Here is an 18295-nt window from a genome sequence, read left to right on the forward strand (position 1 = left end):
CGCCAAAAATGCGAAACGTGGCAAAGAGTTTTTAAGGCCTTTCAAGGCAAAATCCGCACAAAGATAAAATCGAAATAATTTTTTTGTATATTAAAATATATATATATATATATATATATATATTATTCTTATTATTATTTTTAAGTTGAAATAAGTTTTCACACAAAAATGTATAACATTACTAAAAAAATGCATTACATTGTACAAAAATGCATTGTATTTTTTCGACCGATCAGATTTTTTCTCTGCTAACCCACCCACCACCCCTCATCCTCACTTCCTCCCTCTGTCAATTTTTTTTTTTTTTTGTATAATTTTGTACACAAAAATGCATATGTATAAACACGAAAATGCATAACTTTGCACAATAAAATGCATAACATTTTACACAAAAATGCATTTTCTTTTGCAACCGATCAAGTATTTCTTTTTCAAAATTATGAGAAAAATGAAATTCGGGCAAAGTTGGTGATATTTGGTGCAATTAACCCTAATAATAATAATATTAATAATATTAATACCTCATTTGTTTCATTTTAATAGGCTCACTTCTTTTGAACACGAAGATCAAGAAACTTACTTTTTAATAAGAAAGTGGTGTGGTCTACACCAATTAAGTACATTTATTAACTCAAAATAAAGAATGAGTCTATTCTAGTGGGACGTCCCAAAACGAAAAACAAGCCTATTAGAGTGGGACGGATGGAGTAATAATAATAATAATAATAATAATAATAATAATAATAATAATAATAATAATAATAATAATAATAATAAATAAATAAATAAATAATTTTTTAAGATTTATTCACTGGGTCGAAAATTAAATGCAACGATGTGGAACTTAAAAATTTTGAGGAAATATGCATTCATTATTTGGAGCTATAGTCAATTGAGTATAAATTTGAGAAAGATATTGAAATTGTGAAGGCAAATAGTACATGAAAATGAATTCTGTGCAGTAGCACTTAAATTGAAGAGACGAATAATGTGTATATATTGGTTAAGGTAGTAGCATCTCGTCGGCGCCACAGTCCCTCAATTTAACTTCCAAAGCATCCATCCTCTCCACTACATCGCAGCACTCTCTCCTCCCCTCATCCTTGAAACATCAAATTTCAGTCACGACTCATGTTGCCAATCCAATTTAGACACAAAAATTCATACATACCTGTTGCCAATCCAGCCTCTTGGAGGGCGAGGCAATGCGAATTGTGGTGACGTTATCGGCAGAGCGAGCGCCACGGCACACCGGCAGACCCCGCGGGGACGTTCTAGTGTAGTTGGTGAGGCGCGCGGCGGCGGAGGCGAGAAAGAAAAGGTGAGGCGCGTCGCAGGGGTCGTGAGAGAGGGGGCGAGCATTGAACATGTAGGGCGGCGAGGCGCCCTTCATCCATTGGGCGAAGGTCTCGCGGGGGCGGTAGAGATGGCTGGGTGGGAGAAGGGTCTCGTACAATTGGACGGAGTAGCCCCACGCTGCAGAAACTGTCCAATTGTATCTCTTGAGATAGCATACGCTCTGCTGCAGCAGTCTGGATTCATCAACTGCTGCAGCTTTCATCAACAGTTTTAGTGAGTGGGTGCGGTTGGTGGAGGGGAAGAGCGGATCAACTGCATCCAGATGGTGGAGGGATAGTAGAGGAGAGTGCGGATGGGCTGATAGGAACCCTGAGATGTCTCTTATGAAATCAATCTGCAAATTATATTAAAATTAGCCTCATCGTCCCTTTTCAAATGCCTTTTGAGGGGATGCTCAACTCAAGAAAACTTTCTCTCGAGAGGTGAACGTTGGCGTGGAGGTCGGCCTCGACTTTTGCTATTAGGGGGAAAGGCGGCTCTCTTGCATCATTCTATAGAGAATGAGGGCTTGGTACAAGCGTTTTGGGTGGGTGGGTTGGGGAGGGGGCAATGTGGGTTGTGCGAGCTGGGCAACGGTTGAGGGATTAAAGGTCTGTTTTTTTTTTTTTTTTTCATTTTTCCTTTCATGTTAAATTACTTACTCCAATTTATATGAGGTTAAAATTTTCATTTACCAATTTAATCTATAATTGTAATCATTATACGAAACAACAATATTAACTATCTTACCTACCGAACATATATAAATAATAACAATCTTACATAATTCATATTCACAAAATCTCATGTACGGATACGGTACACTCGGATCATACCCTGACCCGAATCTAATTCAACTGGACTATCCTACTCGAATGCCAAGTGTTAGTGTCATTTCAATATAGTGTTAATGTCATATTACACGTATTGTTAATGTCATTTCAATATCGTGTTAGTGTCATTAGTAAAATAAAATATTATTAGTGTCATTTCAAGATCGTGTTAGTGTCAGTGTCATTTCGTGTTATTGTTAGTGTCATTTCAAGAAAAAATAAGTCAGAATAGTCCAACTCAGTCAGGATCCGGGTTGGGTACAACCTGAGTGTATGGTACACCCGGGTGTACAAGAGTCCACCTCATTCATATTATTGATCTAAGCTTTATTTATCACACTTTATCTCAACTTACCTATCAAACACATCCTTAATATATAAGTTGGATAACTCTCCCTGTAAAATAATGTCTCTTAAATGGATGATAAGCCAAATTTTATATAGAGATGTCAATCGAGATCGAAATTCATGGGCTAGCCCAAATAGATCGACAACTTAAGTGAGTTAGGCTTGAAAATTTTCAGTCCAATAAAATTTCAGCCGAATAGCCCAACACTTAGATTGGATTGGCCCGAAAATAGCCTGAGCTCGAAAATTTGCCTGGTTATATGAATTTTTTCTCATTATTTTATTTATTAAACTTCATTACTTTGCTTCTAAAAGTTATATAATAAGATATTTTTTTTTCAAAAGTTTGTGAAATGTATTTTTATTCAATTTTTGAAAGTTATAGTACTCATTATTTTACTTCTCTATTTTTTAATTTAATACTTAACATAAAATGTTTAGATGTAAAAATAAAAAAATGATAGACATTTAAGAGAAATGTGTGCATTTATGTCTCTCTAAAAGTTGTATATTAGTTACTCTGTTCGTCCACAAAAAATAGTCATTTTTGGCCATTTTGGAATGTTCACTAAATTAGTCTTTTTTCATTTTTGAAAACAATCTATCACCTCCACTCACAATACAATTAATTATCATTATAAACACTACTTTTTAAATGAGATCATTTCTCCACTTACAATGTAAAAATTAAAAAAAGACAGACATTTAAGAGAAATGTGTGCATTTATGTCTCTCTAAAAGTTTTATACTTAGTTACTTTATTCGTCCACAAAAATAGTCATTTTTTGCCATTTTGGAATGTCCACTAAATTAGTCCATTTTCATTTTTGAAAACAATCTATCACATCCACTCACAATACAATTAATTATCATTATAAACACTACTTTTTAAGTGAGATCATTTCTTCACTTACAATACAATAACCATTTTTATTAAAACATGTGGCATCCCTTATTAGGATTATTTTTTGTGGAAGAATGTAGTGTTATGTAAGTCGATGTTGAAATAGCACTATTTATACGTGTGTTTGTTTGTTATAAATATAAAATTTTTAAGAGAAATATAGTATTTAATTTTTATTATAATTTTTTTTAGCCTGATTAGCCACATGGACTAGCCTAAAACCTAAAAAATTAAGGCTAGAGTTGAATTTATAGTCCGAAAAAGAAACTCAATCCAAATAACCCACAACTCGTATAATTTGCAACCCAAGAAGGGGTTGGCCCAAAACTTGATGAGTTAACCCGATTGACATCCTTAATTATATACTCTCTTCGTCCGCCAAATAACTTCTTAGGAGGGAGTGACATCGATTTTAAGACAAAAATTATTGAATGTATTGGAAGTGGTGAAAAAGTATATAATTAGTATTGAAAATTGTGAAAATGTGTAATAATTAGTATTGAAAGTAGTGAAAATTTTAAAAATAAAAATAACTGGAGTATTATTAGTGGTAGTGTATTATCTTAAAATAGATAGAAAGTTATTTGTAAGACGGGCCAAAAATAAAAGATAGAAAATTATTTGGGGAGAGAGAAACTATATAAAAAAGATTGAGTATTTGATGTGATTGAACAAGCGCCTGGGATCTTTTTATTTAACAATCACATAGAAGGTGAGACTCATATTTTCCACTCACAACACATCCAACCATTTTATTAAAATTTGTGTCACTCTCAAATCTATACTAATAGAAAAAGAGCCTAAGGAATCTTAAGGCACAATTTGTGAATTGCCTATTTTACCCCTATTATATATTTTATTTTAAAATTATTTTACATAGTATATATTTATAAGAATATATTAATTACACTAAATATATGTGATATATTTCTATAGATATTGATAAGGCTTATAAATAAATATATTCATTAAATAAATTAATTTAATAAAAGTAATGAATTAATAGATTTTTTAAAATAATAAATTATCAAATAAAATAACATTAATTACACGTACGACGTACATTCTTTCTGCTAGTAGATACTAAAAGTTGGGACGGAGGGAGTAATTTATAATTCTTAATAAATCTTGTTAAAATAGTGAAATTAACGAGGATGCAAATCTGAATGTCGAGTATTGGAAGGATTAGGCGATGGAAGAAGAGAAGATGTACCTGATGAAAGCCATATTCTTGAGTGAGAGAGACTCCCAAATCGGCAATACATGAGTGCAGAATGAGATCACTTCCATAGAGAAATGGATATCTCTTGAGGCACAAATCCATGTTGTCAGCCACAGCCTTAGCAAGGGGATAGCTGAGGGCATATCCACCCCCACCAAATGCCATCCCAAATGAGTGAACAACATTACACACAAAGCACTCTGAATTCATCCCAACATAAAAGTACTTGTTGTGATCATACTTAGACAGAACCTCAACCAAGTTGTTCAACAACAAAACAGTGTCATCATCTGCCATCACATACCACCTCACCTCTCCTCCGTGATCCGCCTTGAACGTCTCCTCAATCACTCGAGCCATCCGTATTGCAAATGGCATGCGGTGCCTGTTGTAGTCCTTGTACCGCGAGTTGTCATCAGAGACGCGGTAGGGAGGGTCCGTTGAAGGCCATGGCATGTGCTCTGTTGGGGGCCGGTCCAAAAACAGGAAGCCTCGGGTCACATTAGGCCTCCACCATGCTTCAATGTAGCCTCTTTTGTTTCTCCATGTGTTTGATGACCCAGCAATCCCAAACACGAGATGGCTCGTGTTTGTAGCTGAGACAACGCCTTTTGAATCGGATCTCCTCCATTTCGCTTGCAGTTGGCAACGAGGGTGGCTTGACACCAACATGAAGGCAACACAGACTACTAATACTGCACAAATCACTACATATTTGCATATGTTTTTGTTCAATATTTTGGGGAAAGAGGTTCTCAGCTTGATCATGAGATTGGAGAGCATCGAGGCAAACGTACGTACGAAGTGTAGATGTTTTAAGTCTTTGGGAAAGAAAAATACTTTTTAGGTAGCAGAAGGTTTTCTGAGAAGTATATATCTTCATGCAACGTCGTTGTGTAGTGTCCAAATGTTGCTACTTCATGTGACATCGGGTTCGAGCATGTAGAAGAGATGAGTGTAGAGAGAAATAATGTGAAATTGGCATGAGAAATGAGGGTAAACTTCACAAATTTCATGAGGGAGATTTCAACATTTGTTTTAGCTTTTGGAAACATGCTTTCCTTGTATTAGCCTGTGCCCTTTTCTTGGCTTTTCACTCATTCTTGAAGATGAGATTGATGGAAATGAAATTTTGGAAAGCATTTCAACTTTTTATAACACTATTATGCTTTCAGCATCTTCTGTTTTATTTTTTTGTTGCTGCAATATTGGAGCAAAGAGAAAATGGAAATACATTTACTTAGCTAAAGTATTTGCTCAAGGGTTATGCACAGCTTACACATCATTACAAGAGCAAAAATTCACAAAACCATGAGTCAGGAAAGTAGCACCGTCTCAAAATATGAATTTTGATACCTGAAAAAAAATTATGATCTATACCAAGGCAAAGACGATGGGGCCATAGCATTGCAAGTTGCTTATTTGCTCTCATCAAACTCTAGTCATCATCAATGTAGATGGTTTCCTGCTTAAACAAACCACCAAAAACCTTTCGCGTCTCCTTCTTGGGCTCGGGTGCTTTTGGCTTTGGTTTGGAGGGAGGAGGCCTGGCAGGTTTCTTCACGACTGCCTTGAGAGAAGGCAGGGAACGCGCCTTGGCCTGCCCCCTGACCGTTGCAACCTGCACTTTTGGCTCCTCTTCAGGCTTCTGAACTGCTGATTTAAGCTGTGAACTCAAATTTTCCCAATTTATGCCCGAGCTGAAGCCTTTGGCCGTATTCAAGAAGCTCTCAACCGATGCTCCAGCTTCTGCTGCTAGACCGGAAGCTAGGTCTTCCTCCTTTGCCACATCTTCCTCGGGCTTTCTCACTGCTTCAGCAGTTTTACGAGCTTGTTCTGTTGCTCTGAGAGCTTCTTCCTCGGCCTTTTCTTTTGCAAGGACTTCTGCATAAGCCTTTCTCCTTCCATCGACCGGGATGGCACTGGAAGCAACCATTCAGAAAATGTTCAACAGTTAGAGATGATCGTAGCGACATGACATGACATGACATGACATGACATGACATGACATGGGGATTTGAATACCTCAAAAGTTGGAAAACTGCCTGTGATGGCGCGGATGGATCAGTAGAGACCTCAACGACCTGAACATGAACAAATTTGGATTCAGTACTGTTTCCTTTTTGCACTCGAATTCCCTCTTTCATATAGATATGGTATAAGCCACAGAAATCAACAAGAGTTTATTTTGTGTCTAATTCACCAAAGAATACCTTGTTTTCTGCAACTTCTGTATTGGAGAAGACATCCGCCACCAGTGAAGCTATCTGTGATTTTGCAACCTATTTACAAGCACAACAAGAGTAAAATTCCATGAGATGTAAACAAGAATTCTAACTAAAAACAAGAATGGCAGAATCACACTAGAAACTAGATCCTTTCCATGGATTTCCTCTCAACGAAAAAGACATTGCATACATTACATTACTTTGTAGTCGTTTGCGCCAGCCCCCTCAGCAGAGACCACAAGGTTGTAAGAACTCTCGGGCGAAAAGTCCTCAGTGAGCTTGGTCTTGATGAGAGTGTAGCTGACATCAGTCTTCACCACACTTTGCAGGAACTCTGTAATTGTTAAGGGCTGAGATTTGGCGAAGAGGTTGTTGAAGAAGGACGTGATACCGTCAAGAACGTTATAGGTGGACGAAATCCCAGCAGCCTCGTCGTAGATAATAGCCACATGTCCAACATTAGCCAGCTGCGCGGCCTCAACCACTAGCAGGGCATCAGTTGTGGTCACTAGACCACTCGGCCCGTTCTCCCCGGCCCCGATAGTCACCACCACTTTGCTGGCATTACCAATAGCTTTAGCAATTGACTCTGCATTGTCGAACACTGAAGCAACCGCATTCAGCCTCCTTGATTCCTCGATAGAGATGATCTGCCACCACCAACGATATCAAAAGAGATTAATCATCTTAATTATAAGCATGCTTCACATAATCATCCCAAATCCATACCATATCTTTCCCAAATCACTCCACCACTAGACCAACGCAGGAGTTAATTATTAGTACCTTATACTGGGCAGCAAGACGGGCTAACTCCTGGGCAGCAACAAGGTCGGGGACGCCTGCCCGGACGCTGAAGCCTTGGCGGAGCAGCGTCTGGGCAATGCGGATGCCCGCCTGCCCGGTTGCGCCTGCCACGAACACCGTGCCAGCTTCCTTACGGCGGAAAGCCAATCCAGACGATGGGCTGGCCACGACCGGGACTAGAGACTTGACATCGGGCAACTTCCCGAAATCAAAGCGGAAGGGGTTGGAATTCTTGGCAGAATCCAGCTGGGGTTCGTCATCGGACTTCTTGGCGAAGAGAGTGGGCGGGCGGAGATAGTAGCTTGAAGGAGGAGTGGTGGTGAGGAGGAAGGAATTTGAAGAGAGAGTAGGCGCCATGAATGAATGGGGAGGAGAGATGAATGATCAGAGAATCATCATACTTGGTTTATCCATTCAGGTTGTGTTGAGGAATGAGAGAGTCACAGTATCCAAGTGAGGAAGATAGAATGTTGAGTTCGTTTTTTCTGGTGATTGGATATCCTTGCCCTGCCCAATCAGACTCCGCCATTTGGTGCTGTTTTATCTACAACTAATCGAACACACATATTTATAACCAGAAAAGGAAGAGGCTTTATGGTGCTTAATTTATTACTCACATGGATCCATACCAGTTTATTAACCTTTTTTTTTCTTTTTTTTTTCTCCGAGGATTTTATTAATATCAAGATGAGCAGTATCTAAAAGTTAGAAAGGTAAATCCAACAACCAAATCATAACATAGATAACACAACAAAAGCAAGACTATTGACCGAGAAATCGAACACTACACATAATTAATTTCTTTAGCTTCATAAGTTTGCAAGTCTCTGCTACTATGAAAAACGGATATAATATCGGTATTTTTCTTCAGGCTGAGAATTTCTGGCTGATGGTGTAAAAGTCAAATTCTTGGAAATAAAAATTTCTTATATTTGCTACTATTTTGCTAATACACACAATATAAAACGCATAAGAATGCTCGACCTAGAAACACATGGATGGAATTGCTCCTCGCTTGTATTCATTTGCAACCACTGCTTGTAATAATATAGATACGCATGAGCCTCCTCATCAATTGTAAAGATTGGAAGAACTAGACCATGAAATGAGAAGATCATTCATACATAGCACAGTTCAATATTAAAAATTAAATGAGTTTTGTTGAAACCACAACCATAGCTATGCAGTAAGACTTTCAAGTAAGTACGCTAAACTCAAACAAAGATTTACTACACAATGCTTCTTTTATTTAACCCTGGGTGAGCAATTATTTAAGATGCATCGGTGATTATGTCATACTTTACATAATCAACTAGCATGGCAGTGCACACAAATACATATTGTACATTAGTTGAACTCAAAACTCAGTTTCAAATAGTGCACTTATGAATCAATTATTTGAAAAACCTCACACCTGAATGAAGATAAGAAATAATCGCACTAAATACTTCCTCGAACCCCCGTTGAATATCAATCATCCAAATTAAAATTCAACCAAAACAATTAAACAAACTTAATATAAGCTTTGATCCATGTAGACAACAGATAAATCAGCTTTCCACTAAGCTCCAAAACCTTTTGAGATAGTTGCTGGTATTTTGGTTGGAGCATAGTACAATTGCTGCAACATAATCTCAACGGATACAGCAAACTAAACGACTGAGAAGCAGCCTCTGCAACAGCAACCCAGAGCAATCTAAGAGCACAATTTTACAACTAAAGAACTAACACGCAAAAAGAAAGTCACTTAAATAAACCTAAACCCGGAAGGAAAAAGCATAGAACTGCACCTAATTCATTTAAAAACACAATTTTATGGTGCATAATGTAGTTTAACACAAGTACGCAACTGAAATAGTTTTATCTCTTAGAGATTGAAGATGAGAAAGTGTAGGTAGGAAAGTAATTCACATAGAGGCACAACTGTGCAAAACCTATAAAACGTCAAATACAGCTTCGTTAAGGGGGGGAATGTAAAAGAAGGAAAAGGCCATCATGTCAAGTACCTCAAGAGCCACAAACAACATAATCAGAATCCCTCAAATATATATACATACCTAATAACACAGGTTCAGTGTTGTGGGTGGGGGGGCAGGGGTGAGAGATTAAAAGTGTATATACAAACCAAGAAAAGCTTGACACACGCTATGTTAAAGGCTAGACCAATGAATTGAAATTCAAATGTCACCATCTCAGCTGTTATATCACTTCTCTTGCATAATTGCTTGGGGACAATCCTCAAGCTGCCAAACAAGTGGAGACCAAATCAGTAATTTAATAGTTTACAAACAGAAATTTGCTTAAGCCAGCTAATTAATTATTGAATAGAGAAAAACTGTAGAAATAGAATTTCACCTGATTGAATGTCCAAACTGAGTAGCTGCGAAGATCTGCTCAACCAAGTCATCTATATGGTAATAACATATCTATCAATTAATCAGAAAGATTCTTCAGTAACAAAGTTATAGTTGAGAAAAAAACTGTCAAGACCTTCACTAGTTTATCAATCAGCCCAAAATTTTAAAAGGTTAGATTGGTCAGGAGAGAGAACCTCAACACTATACCCACAGAAACTAAAAATGATATTCATCTGAGATATGGAATTGAAGACATAATTGCATACAACACAAGTCAAACATGACACAGCCATGCAATAAGATGATCGCTTTGCATATATTCAAGAAACAACAAACAGATTCCCCAGACAAGGGAAGACTTATATTACCAGAAATGATAGCAGGAAAGCAGCATTAAGTTTCACTCAAGATACTAGCTCAGGAAATCCTCAATTATCCATTTCAGCTGCCACCAGTAAAGACAAATCACATTAAGCAGGTATCAGAAGTACAGTCACCCGAAACTATGCAAGGTCTAGCACTGAAGAAAATATTATAAGAGCATAACAATAACAAATAACGGCTATAAATTCTAGAGCATCATAACATTTAATTTCCAGAGCCCTTTTTGGCTTGAAGTGACTTAAGAGCCTTCTCACGCAGCTCTATCTCTAGCCTTTTCTGCTCAGATTCAGTCTCCTCAGGATTGCTTGCTCGCAACTTTCGCCTTTTAACACTTTCATCCTCAGAATTATCACCTGCAAGATCTGATGACGAACTACTAGCATCACCTGACTTCAGCTTTTGCTTCTCTGAACGCCTTTCACCCCTTTTACGGCGTTTCTCTTCCCGTCGTCGTCGACGCATCTCCTTTTTCAATTTTTTTTCTTCTCTTTTCTTCTTCCTGATCTCCTTCTTGTCTTCATGGGAATCATAGCTAGAAAACTCATCTGATTCTGCATCTTGTCTATCCGATTTCCTCTGCTTCCTCTTTTCTTTGACTTTACTTATATGATCATCAGTTTCCTCCTTTAGGGGAGAATCTGATAAACCATTTCGATCATTCTGCTCAGACTTCCTCAACAATTTAGGCAAACCTTCTGTTTCTGGGAACCGAAAACCACTCTCATCATCTTCTGTGCGAGGAATTTTCATATCCTTAGCTCGTGGAGAATCACGATATTCCCTACTTTTCATACTCACATCAGTGGTTTTTGTAATTGTCGACAACTCTTGCCGTTCGCGGTGTTCTTTATGATCGGAACTGTCACGTAGCCTGTCACTGATTATAGACATAAACGTAGAATATACATCAGAAAAGGTCAGCTAGAGAAAATCAAAGTCATCAGACTAGTAAAAGATAGTGTACCAACAGCAACCTGTTTGTCAATTGTCGCTCTCTTGACTTTGTGCTATCAGTTAGATCATGAGTATCACCAGTTTCCAGTGAGCCCTTATCACGCACTGGCATCAAAGAACTTTTCCCTGAAGACCTTTTTTTGTACCGTCCAATCTCCCTAAGATCAAAACATGAAAAATGCTAAAAGCAGAAATTATATGAAAAATATATAAATCTCTTAAATAGTGATGGATTCATGAAACCTGCTAGATAAATTGTTTTCATCATCCAAAATTTTCCTAGAATCATCTCGACGAGTTTTAGGATCAGCAGCTTTTCGCAAAGGATCTGGACTCTCGGGCGGTGCCATTCTTCCCCTCCTTTGGCGGGGGCTACCACGAGGACTAATAGACCTACAAAAGCAAACTATTGAACTCACCAACCAAATAAGTATATCAATCCATGGAAAGAATGTAGAGTTGGTAGAAGCTTAGACCTTCGTTCTTCACTGTCACTTCTGCCTCTAGAAGCATCTGATCTAGATGGGGACTTTTCCAAGGAAGGTGACAAGTTCCGAGGTTTCCCACCTAAATCTCTTTGATCCAGCACATCCCTCTGTGGTGACCTCAGAGATACAACAGGCCTCCGTTCCGCAGATTTTGTTACTTTACGGTTCCCTGAATGAACTTCAGCTCTTTCACTGGGAGAACCACGACGAGCAGGAGAGTACTTTTCATGCCTTTTGCAAACGCGAGAAAAGTGGATCAGCACAGCACAGAAGATCAAATTCAACTTGCTTATGAGCACTCACTTTTGAATGCAAAAACTTAAAGTACTTCACTTTGCAAACTTGTTACTGCTATAAGGAAATTCTAGGAATTGCAGGAGTCACAACCACTGAGTTTCAAAAACAAATCTAGAACTTCTGGACCATCTTTAAAAGTAAAAATGAGACTTCCTGTTCCAGATGCAGCTAGTTACATAATATTATTATTATGATTGTGTTGCCTGCAATCTGTGATTATCATGATTCTGATGTAAATCAAACTCTTTAACACACTAAAAACACAGGAAATTACTTTTCATCAAGGAACTCACTCTTCATAAAATAATACTCCCTCCGTCCCATAAGAATATATCACTTTTTCCATTTTCGTCCGCCCCATAAGAATGTATCACGTCTATTTTGGTACATGATGATGACCCCACACAACTTCTTACATTTTTATCCCTTAAAAACACTACATGTAAAAAGTAGAGTGTCCCTTTTTCCACTCAACACATTATCTACCAAACATTTCTTAAAACATGTGCTATCCCCTAAGTGATACATTCTTACGGGATGGAGGGAGTATAAAATAAAATGAAATAAAGGGAAAGGCAAAGGAGGATAACATAAGTGGTTAAGCCCATTTGTGGTATGCTAAACCATTGTTATTAGCCTTTTCAACTTGCCATATAGTCTATGTCAATTTCTTGGAAAGGTTGCATCAAAATCATACAAAATAACTCATCTGTCCATATGTGGTTCTCCGTTACATATCTAGACATTGCATAAAAAAGAGTGCACAATCTCAGTAACAGATTGAAGATCTGTAGACTGGGCATGCATTAAAAATACTTAGAATATGAAACGAACAGCAGGCATGCCAAAGCTGACTACAACACTCAAATAAAATAGCGAGTGGTGGTAACGGTAACACCAACTCTTATGGATCAAAGGCAGATAAATGGTATGAATTAGAAAGTGTGGGTTGGATCTTAGTGTGTCTACCTAAGGTCCATGCAGGTCCATGGGAGGCAGCTCCAAGGAAGAAGTCTGATTAATATATTGTGTTTCAAGAAATTTTATTATCTGATTAAATGATTAGTTTTTTGATTGTTTACTTTTAGTATTATGGGCTTTGCAATCAAATTCCCAGCTATGGACCGATAAGCCTAGATAGCAACTGTTTAAGCTAAATGTCATCACTTTAGTAGATACATTGATTTCTTTTTTGTTGAGGGATTGGCATCCTAGCTGGGCAGGCGTTTTACCTGTGGAACCTTCTTTCTTGAGTTATTAACTTTACTCAGTTATTGCAATGTAGTGAAGATGAAGCACACCCTTCTCTCGATCAATAAAATCAAATTACCTTGCTCTTTCTCCAGGAGAATGAATAGGTGATCTTGCCCGTTTCATTGATCCTCTCCTGACTGGTGAAAGAGAACTTCGACGAACATTTGAGGGGGAACTTGATTCTTGAGGGGCAGGAGATCTTCGACTCACTGGAGTACATGATCTTTTTCTACCATGCATAGAGGACCTCCGTCTAGTAGGAGACATAGATTGATGCGATGAAGTTGACAAAGAACGTCGGTGCCGCCTTCTTGCAGGAGAAGGAGACTGACGACGTGGAGATGGAGAGCGCCGCCGCAACGGAGATCGTGACCGGCGATGCACAGGAGATGGCGACCGGCGATGCATTGGAGATCTTCCTCTGATAGGGGATGGCGATCTGCTATGCACAGGGGAAAGGGATCTCCGTCGTAAAGGCGTCCTTGACTTATACTGAACTGGTGATCTCCGTATCGGCGTCCTCGACTTACGTCGCACAGGGGACCGTGACCTACGTCGTACTGGGGACCGTGACCTACGACGCAAGGGAGATCGTGATCTATGACGCCTTGGAGAACGAACTCTATATCGTACAGGGGAAGGAGATCTGCGCCGAGAGTTGGACCTCGATCTCCGATTCAAGTAAGATCTACGCCTTGGAGAGCGAGATCGTCGAACAACATGACGCCGGCGAGGCGAAATAGACCGTCTTGGCGGAGAGCGAGCGCGTCTTTCGGAGGAAATGGAGCGACTTCTTGATGGTGGTGCCGCAGAAACACTTCTTGACCTCCGCCGGCGTTCACTGCAACCAGAGTAAATTAGCTCCCAGGAACTGCAACCAGAGTAAATTAGCTCCCAGGAAACTAACATATAGACTACTATTACTACTAAAAGGAAAACGAACCTGGATAAGTACAAGATCTAAGAAACCGAATCAAAAAACGGTAACAGAAAAAAAACTTATCAATTAATTGGAAACCTACTTCTAGTAACTTCTAGAATCAGACTTGCTAGGTGAGACTGAACGCTCTCAAATGAAATATGGAAAAAAGATCAGTTAAGTCGATATAATTGGTGGAATGTAGAAAGATCTTCATACATACCTGGAAGATAGTGAGTGGTTAGGTGAATCAGGAGAGCGCGAACCCCTATCAAGATGGAATGCACATTAGTCTAACATAGCACAGGACAGCAAGCAATGGTACTTGGGATTTCTCTTAATGAAAACTGGAGTATGACAAATCAAAATAATAGCTGCCTCAACAATTTGTTGTTATGAAACAGTAACCTGAGAAAGAAGCCACAGTTATGTGATTCCAAGCATATTCAGCATGTTAATACTTTAGTTTTCATATTTCCAGGCTACTAGGATTTTGGGATAGGATTCAAGCAAAGCATCTTTACAATAAAGCTAACATTAAGAATTTATGGGCACCAGCTCATAAATAACATAGCTGCAGTTGTAACTTTTTCCAGGCTACTCCAAGAATTGTCAGAGACAAACAGACCCTATCATCAACTCCAATACAGGCCTGACTCACGCATCAACATTTCTAAAACTGAAATAACAAACTGATCAAGTTTCACACAATAGAATTCAGCCTCAAAAGTTCCCCTAACAGTATCTAATCGTCAAGAAACCAGATAAGAATTCAATACTAACATGGAAGAAACCTTCTAAGCCAAATAGTAACAGTGATAGCAATATTCCAAGTTAAATAAGTGGGGCAAAAAAAAAAAAAGATAAGATCGTATAGGACAGTCAGCTCATATTATTTTTTTTTCCAACTGGTCATCATCTTTAATTCTTATAATGGCAGATTAAAGAGTGATGATGACCAGCAACGCCTTAGGATATTCAACATCTTTCGAGGTAAAACGAAAAGGCATCTACTAGACCTAGATATAAACATTTCAAGGGAACTCACTCCAAATAAAGTCAGTATTAGTTAACAGAAATATACACTTATACAACAGACTCCAGAGATCCACACTTGTTGAAAAATCAGCAGCCTGCCATCTAGGGTACCGGTGGCTGAAAATTTTCTCTAGGTTTCCATAATTTTAGTTCTTCAACTTCCCTAATAAGTCTTGCATGAACAGATTTTATATTTCCACTGGCCAACAGGAAAGAGTGATATCACAAAAATTCAGAGCACTTTCGTAACTCAAATTTTAATCAGCTCTCAGGGAAAAATTATGTCTAACTCTTCCCTGGCGCAACTGATGCCAAATAAAAACAAAGTATAGCCTTCACAAGATGCTGGGAGCCAAAGAAAGCTACACACTGAACAAATTGAACTGTGCTCCATTTTAATTATGTTTTACATCCAATCTCATCAAGAAAGCATTATGACAGAAAAGCTTAGAAAAATCTTCAGAATAGTCGCATAAACTTTAACTAGAACCTGTTGCTTCTTCTCCGGCCATTTCTATTGTGCCGTTCTTTATCATTTGCCTGTTGGACAGTAGAACCCCTAGCATCATGCTTCACATTAGGCTCCAACTCACTATGATTATCTCTTGACTTTGCTCCATCACCGTCCTACAGCAGTTTGAGGTAAAGGATATGAACCGAAATAATTGCAGAAGCAAGCTGAATGCAATGAAACAGAAACAGAGTTAAGGGGAAAAGGTTCTGTTTTTATACAATCAAACTCTTGCATGGAAATTATTGTAGTTACCATCTTTGCTTTCTCTTCAAAATATTCTTGCTTCTCCTTCTCTTTCTTTCTTTGAATTTCAGTAGCTATACGATCTGTCTCTGCCTGCAGAGAAGGATTATTGACAAAGATAGAGTACTTAATACATGCAATAGACCATCCACAATATCAATAAAGCACAAGACTGACCTTCTTTTTTTTAGTTTCCTCTTCTTTCGCATCCAGAAATTGTTGAGGGACACCACTTACATTTTGCTGCGCACTGAGAAGCAATGACCAGAGTTCCTTCATAAACTTCCCAGTATTTCTCTCCATAAATCCAGTAAGTTGAATCTGAACCTGCTTCCCATTCACTGCCTGCATCCAGTGACATTCTAATCATTAAAGGAAAGACAATTCATCCATCTTCAACAAACAACAGCACAGTTGGCAGAACCAACACATTTTCAGCTTAGGACAACCGTGGAATATTGTCAGAAAGCCTCACTTTAATACCAACAAATGACATTTCTACTCTAGGCAAAAGCTATGCAAATAACATTGTATGTTAGAGTAAGCATTCGAGTACTAAAGCAAATTACCTCTCCCTCCAAAAGACCATAAATGAAATTGATGAGCACTTCATCTTCAAACCCAATTAGCTCAGTTACACGTTTTGCAATCCAGGGCTTCATAACATCCATCTTCACTTTGGTCATGTCCACCTAAACATTAAAAAACAAGAGGATAATCAAAGAGCAAAAATAAGACTTCCCCCTTTCATCATCATGAAAGGCAGAAAAAGAATTAATACACTAAATATTTGCCAGTGACATAAATTTCCTCACTTGACGTCCAGCGAATCCATTTTAGCAAGTGGATTAACCAATGATAGCCAGATAAAGAAACATATAAAGAACCCAAGAAAGTTCATAGTTGAAGAAAGAATGAACGGCGGAGAAATAGGCAAAGCTTCATGGGAAATGAGAATTGCAGAAAACAAACCAGATTTTCCAGTTCAGGGGGGAATTTCTGAGACTTAAGAAGCTTCGCTTGCTTGTTCGAGAATCGCGTGTCCTGATCGGCGGAGGTGCCCTAGTTCAGAAATGAAAACTAATTAATAAAACAATAATTCAACAGATATATCCAATTCAGGCAAATCATGATTCAAAAAAACGAGATTCGATGAATAGAAATAGATAATGCGTCATTAGAGGAGGAGAGACAATGGATACCCTGAAAAATCCGCCCGACATGGTTTCTAGGGTTTGTTTGCTATGTGTGAGTAGCGATAGAGGGTGGGAGAGCGAAGTGAAACAGGCTTTGTCTATTATGCTATGCTCCTCGCTCTGGTATTTGCTTGTGCCAATATACTGCCAACGACATCGTTTTGACGAATTAAACCTAGTCCCTCGCTTCAATTTTTCACCTCTTACTGTTTTGTGTTCTCTCCGTTTGCTTTTTTAGACGTGTCTATTTGCAAGCTTTATTGAAAGTATTTTGATTATACTTTACTCACTTTTTTATTTTTAACATGAACTTTAAAATTTAGCTATAAATATATGAACTCTTTGACTGTAGCAATTTTAACATGCCAATTTTTGAATAATTAGAAATCAACCCCTCCATTAACACAAGTGTTCACAAATCCCTCAATAATAAAATTTTAAGATAGAAATACCCTGTTGAATTCCTTATTATTATAACTAGTGAGTAACCCGTCGAAATTCGACGGGCTATCATTTTAGGTGATAATTTTTAAATTTTAATACATTAATTATTTCTTAAATAATATTTTATGCAATAATAATATTTAAAATATAGTAATCTATATTTAAACATAAACAACTAAAAAGTATAGAACAAAGTTCTTGTTTATTTCCATTAAATAATCAAGTACATGTCCGTGTGAAGAGTCTGCATGGTAAAAAATAAGCCAAAACTTCTTGGTGCTCTCTCCAAACATTTCCGAGTTGAAGCAAGACAATGACAATTCCTGAAATTATATCATAAAATTTCAACATAAATAAAATAATAGTACATAACTTGCTCATAAATTTTGGAAGACAAAATAAGAGATTTTTATACGAATTATAAAATATGATGTTGATTACCGAAAATATATAATACTTACCTTACAATCTATCGAAAATTTCATCGTAAACCACATTAGTCGTTGTGTTGTTTGTTTGGCCATTCT

The 18295-nt window shown here is 37.9% G+C and overlaps 3 protein-coding genes across 6 annotated transcripts; all 3 read right to left on the reverse strand.

Moving 5' to 3' along the window:
• Positions 1 to 844: 844 nt before the first annotated feature.
• Positions 845 to 5831, reverse strand: LOC131006795 (uncharacterized). Its single transcript, XM_057933935.1, has 3 exons — positions 4637 to 5831; positions 1172 to 1693; positions 845 to 1102 (listed from the first exon to the last, which is right to left on the reverse strand). The coding sequence occupies exons 1-3, from the start codon at positions 5426 to 5428 to the stop codon at positions 1004 to 1006; spliced, it is 1413 nt and encodes a 470-aa protein (XP_057789918.1). The 5' UTR covers positions 5429 to 5831; the 3' UTR covers positions 845 to 1003.
• A 22-nt stretch (positions 5832 to 5853) lies between these two features.
• LOC131006794 (protein PLASTID TRANSCRIPTIONALLY ACTIVE 16, chloroplastic) lies at positions 5854 to 8220 on the reverse strand. Its single transcript, XM_057933933.1, has 5 exons — positions 7660 to 8220; positions 7074 to 7523; positions 6859 to 6927; positions 6671 to 6729; positions 5854 to 6567 (listed from the first exon to the last, which is right to left on the reverse strand). The coding sequence occupies exons 1-5, from the start codon at positions 8035 to 8037 to the stop codon at positions 6084 to 6086; spliced, it is 1440 nt and encodes a 479-aa protein (XP_057789916.1). The 5' UTR covers positions 8038 to 8220; the 3' UTR covers positions 5854 to 6083.
• Positions 8221 to 9706: 1486 nt separating this feature from the next.
• On the reverse strand, positions 9707 to 17547 carry LOC131006792 (uncharacterized). Of its 4 annotated transcripts, none has more exons than XM_057933932.1 (14): positions 17331 to 17547; positions 17101 to 17190; positions 16698 to 16820; positions 16306 to 16473; positions 16138 to 16221; positions 15862 to 15998; positions 14557 to 14601; positions 13491 to 14255; positions 11852 to 12094; positions 11619 to 11768; positions 11396 to 11533; positions 10406 to 11298; positions 10036 to 10087; positions 9707 to 9923 (listed from the first exon to the last, which is right to left on the reverse strand). In XM_057933932.1, exons 1-12 carry the CDS (start codon positions 17349 to 17351, stop codon positions 10626 to 10628), a joined length of 2637 nt encoding a protein of 878 aa, XP_057789915.1. In that variant the 5' UTR covers positions 17352 to 17547; the 3' UTR covers positions 9707 to 9923; positions 10036 to 10087; positions 10406 to 10625. The 4 variants fall into 4 exon arrangements, with proteins under 4 accessions (XP_057789915.1, XP_057789914.1, XP_057789913.1 ...); XM_057933931.1 differs by having other exon boundaries at positions 10036 to 10106; XM_057933930.1 differs by having other exon boundaries at positions 13491 to 14285.
• Positions 17548 to 18295: the final 748 nt, after the last annotated feature.

The sequence above is a fragment of the Salvia miltiorrhiza genome, chromosome 1 (genome assembly GCF_028751815.1).
Source record: "Salvia miltiorrhiza cultivar Shanhuang (shh) chromosome 1, IMPLAD_Smil_shh, whole genome shotgun sequence".
NCBI lineage: Eukaryota > Viridiplantae > Streptophyta > Magnoliopsida > Lamiales > Lamiaceae > Salvia > Salvia miltiorrhiza.

Coding starts and splice junctions, on each gene's coding strand:
- LOC131006795 (XM_057933935.1), bottom strand. CDS start 5,428: ATGCTCTCCAATCTCATGATCAAGCTGAGAACCTCTTTCCCCAAAATA. Junction 1,694..4,636: donor AAGAATATGGCTTTCATCAG/GTACATCTTCTC, acceptor TATAATTTGCAG/ATTGATTTCATAAGAGACAT. Junction 1,103..1,171: donor AGAGGCTGGATTGGCAACAG/GTATGTATGAAT, acceptor TGATGTTTCAAG/GATGAGGGGAGGAGAGAGTG.
- LOC131006794 (XM_057933933.1), bottom strand. CDS start 8,037: ATGGCGCCTACTCTCTCTTCAAATTCCTTCCTCCTCACCACCACTCCT. Junction 7,524..7,659: donor GTCTTGCTGCCCAGTATAAG/GTACTAATAATT, acceptor TGGTGGTGGCAG/ATCATCTCTATCGAGGAATC. Junction 6,730..6,858: donor CAGAAGTTGCAGAAAACAAG/GTATTCTTTGGT, acceptor GTTCATGTTCAG/GTCGTTGAGGTCTCTACTGA.
- LOC131006792 (XM_057933930.1), bottom strand. CDS start 17,351: ATGTCGGGCGGATTTTTCAGG. Junction 16,821..17,100: donor CCCCTGAACTGGAAAATCTG/GTTTGTTTTCTG, acceptor TTTAATGTTTAG/GTGGACATGACCAAAGTGAA. Junction 11,769..11,851: donor AGTGACAGTGAAGAACGAAG/GTCTAAGCTTCT, acceptor TTGCTTTTGTAG/GTCTATTAGTCCTCGTGGTA.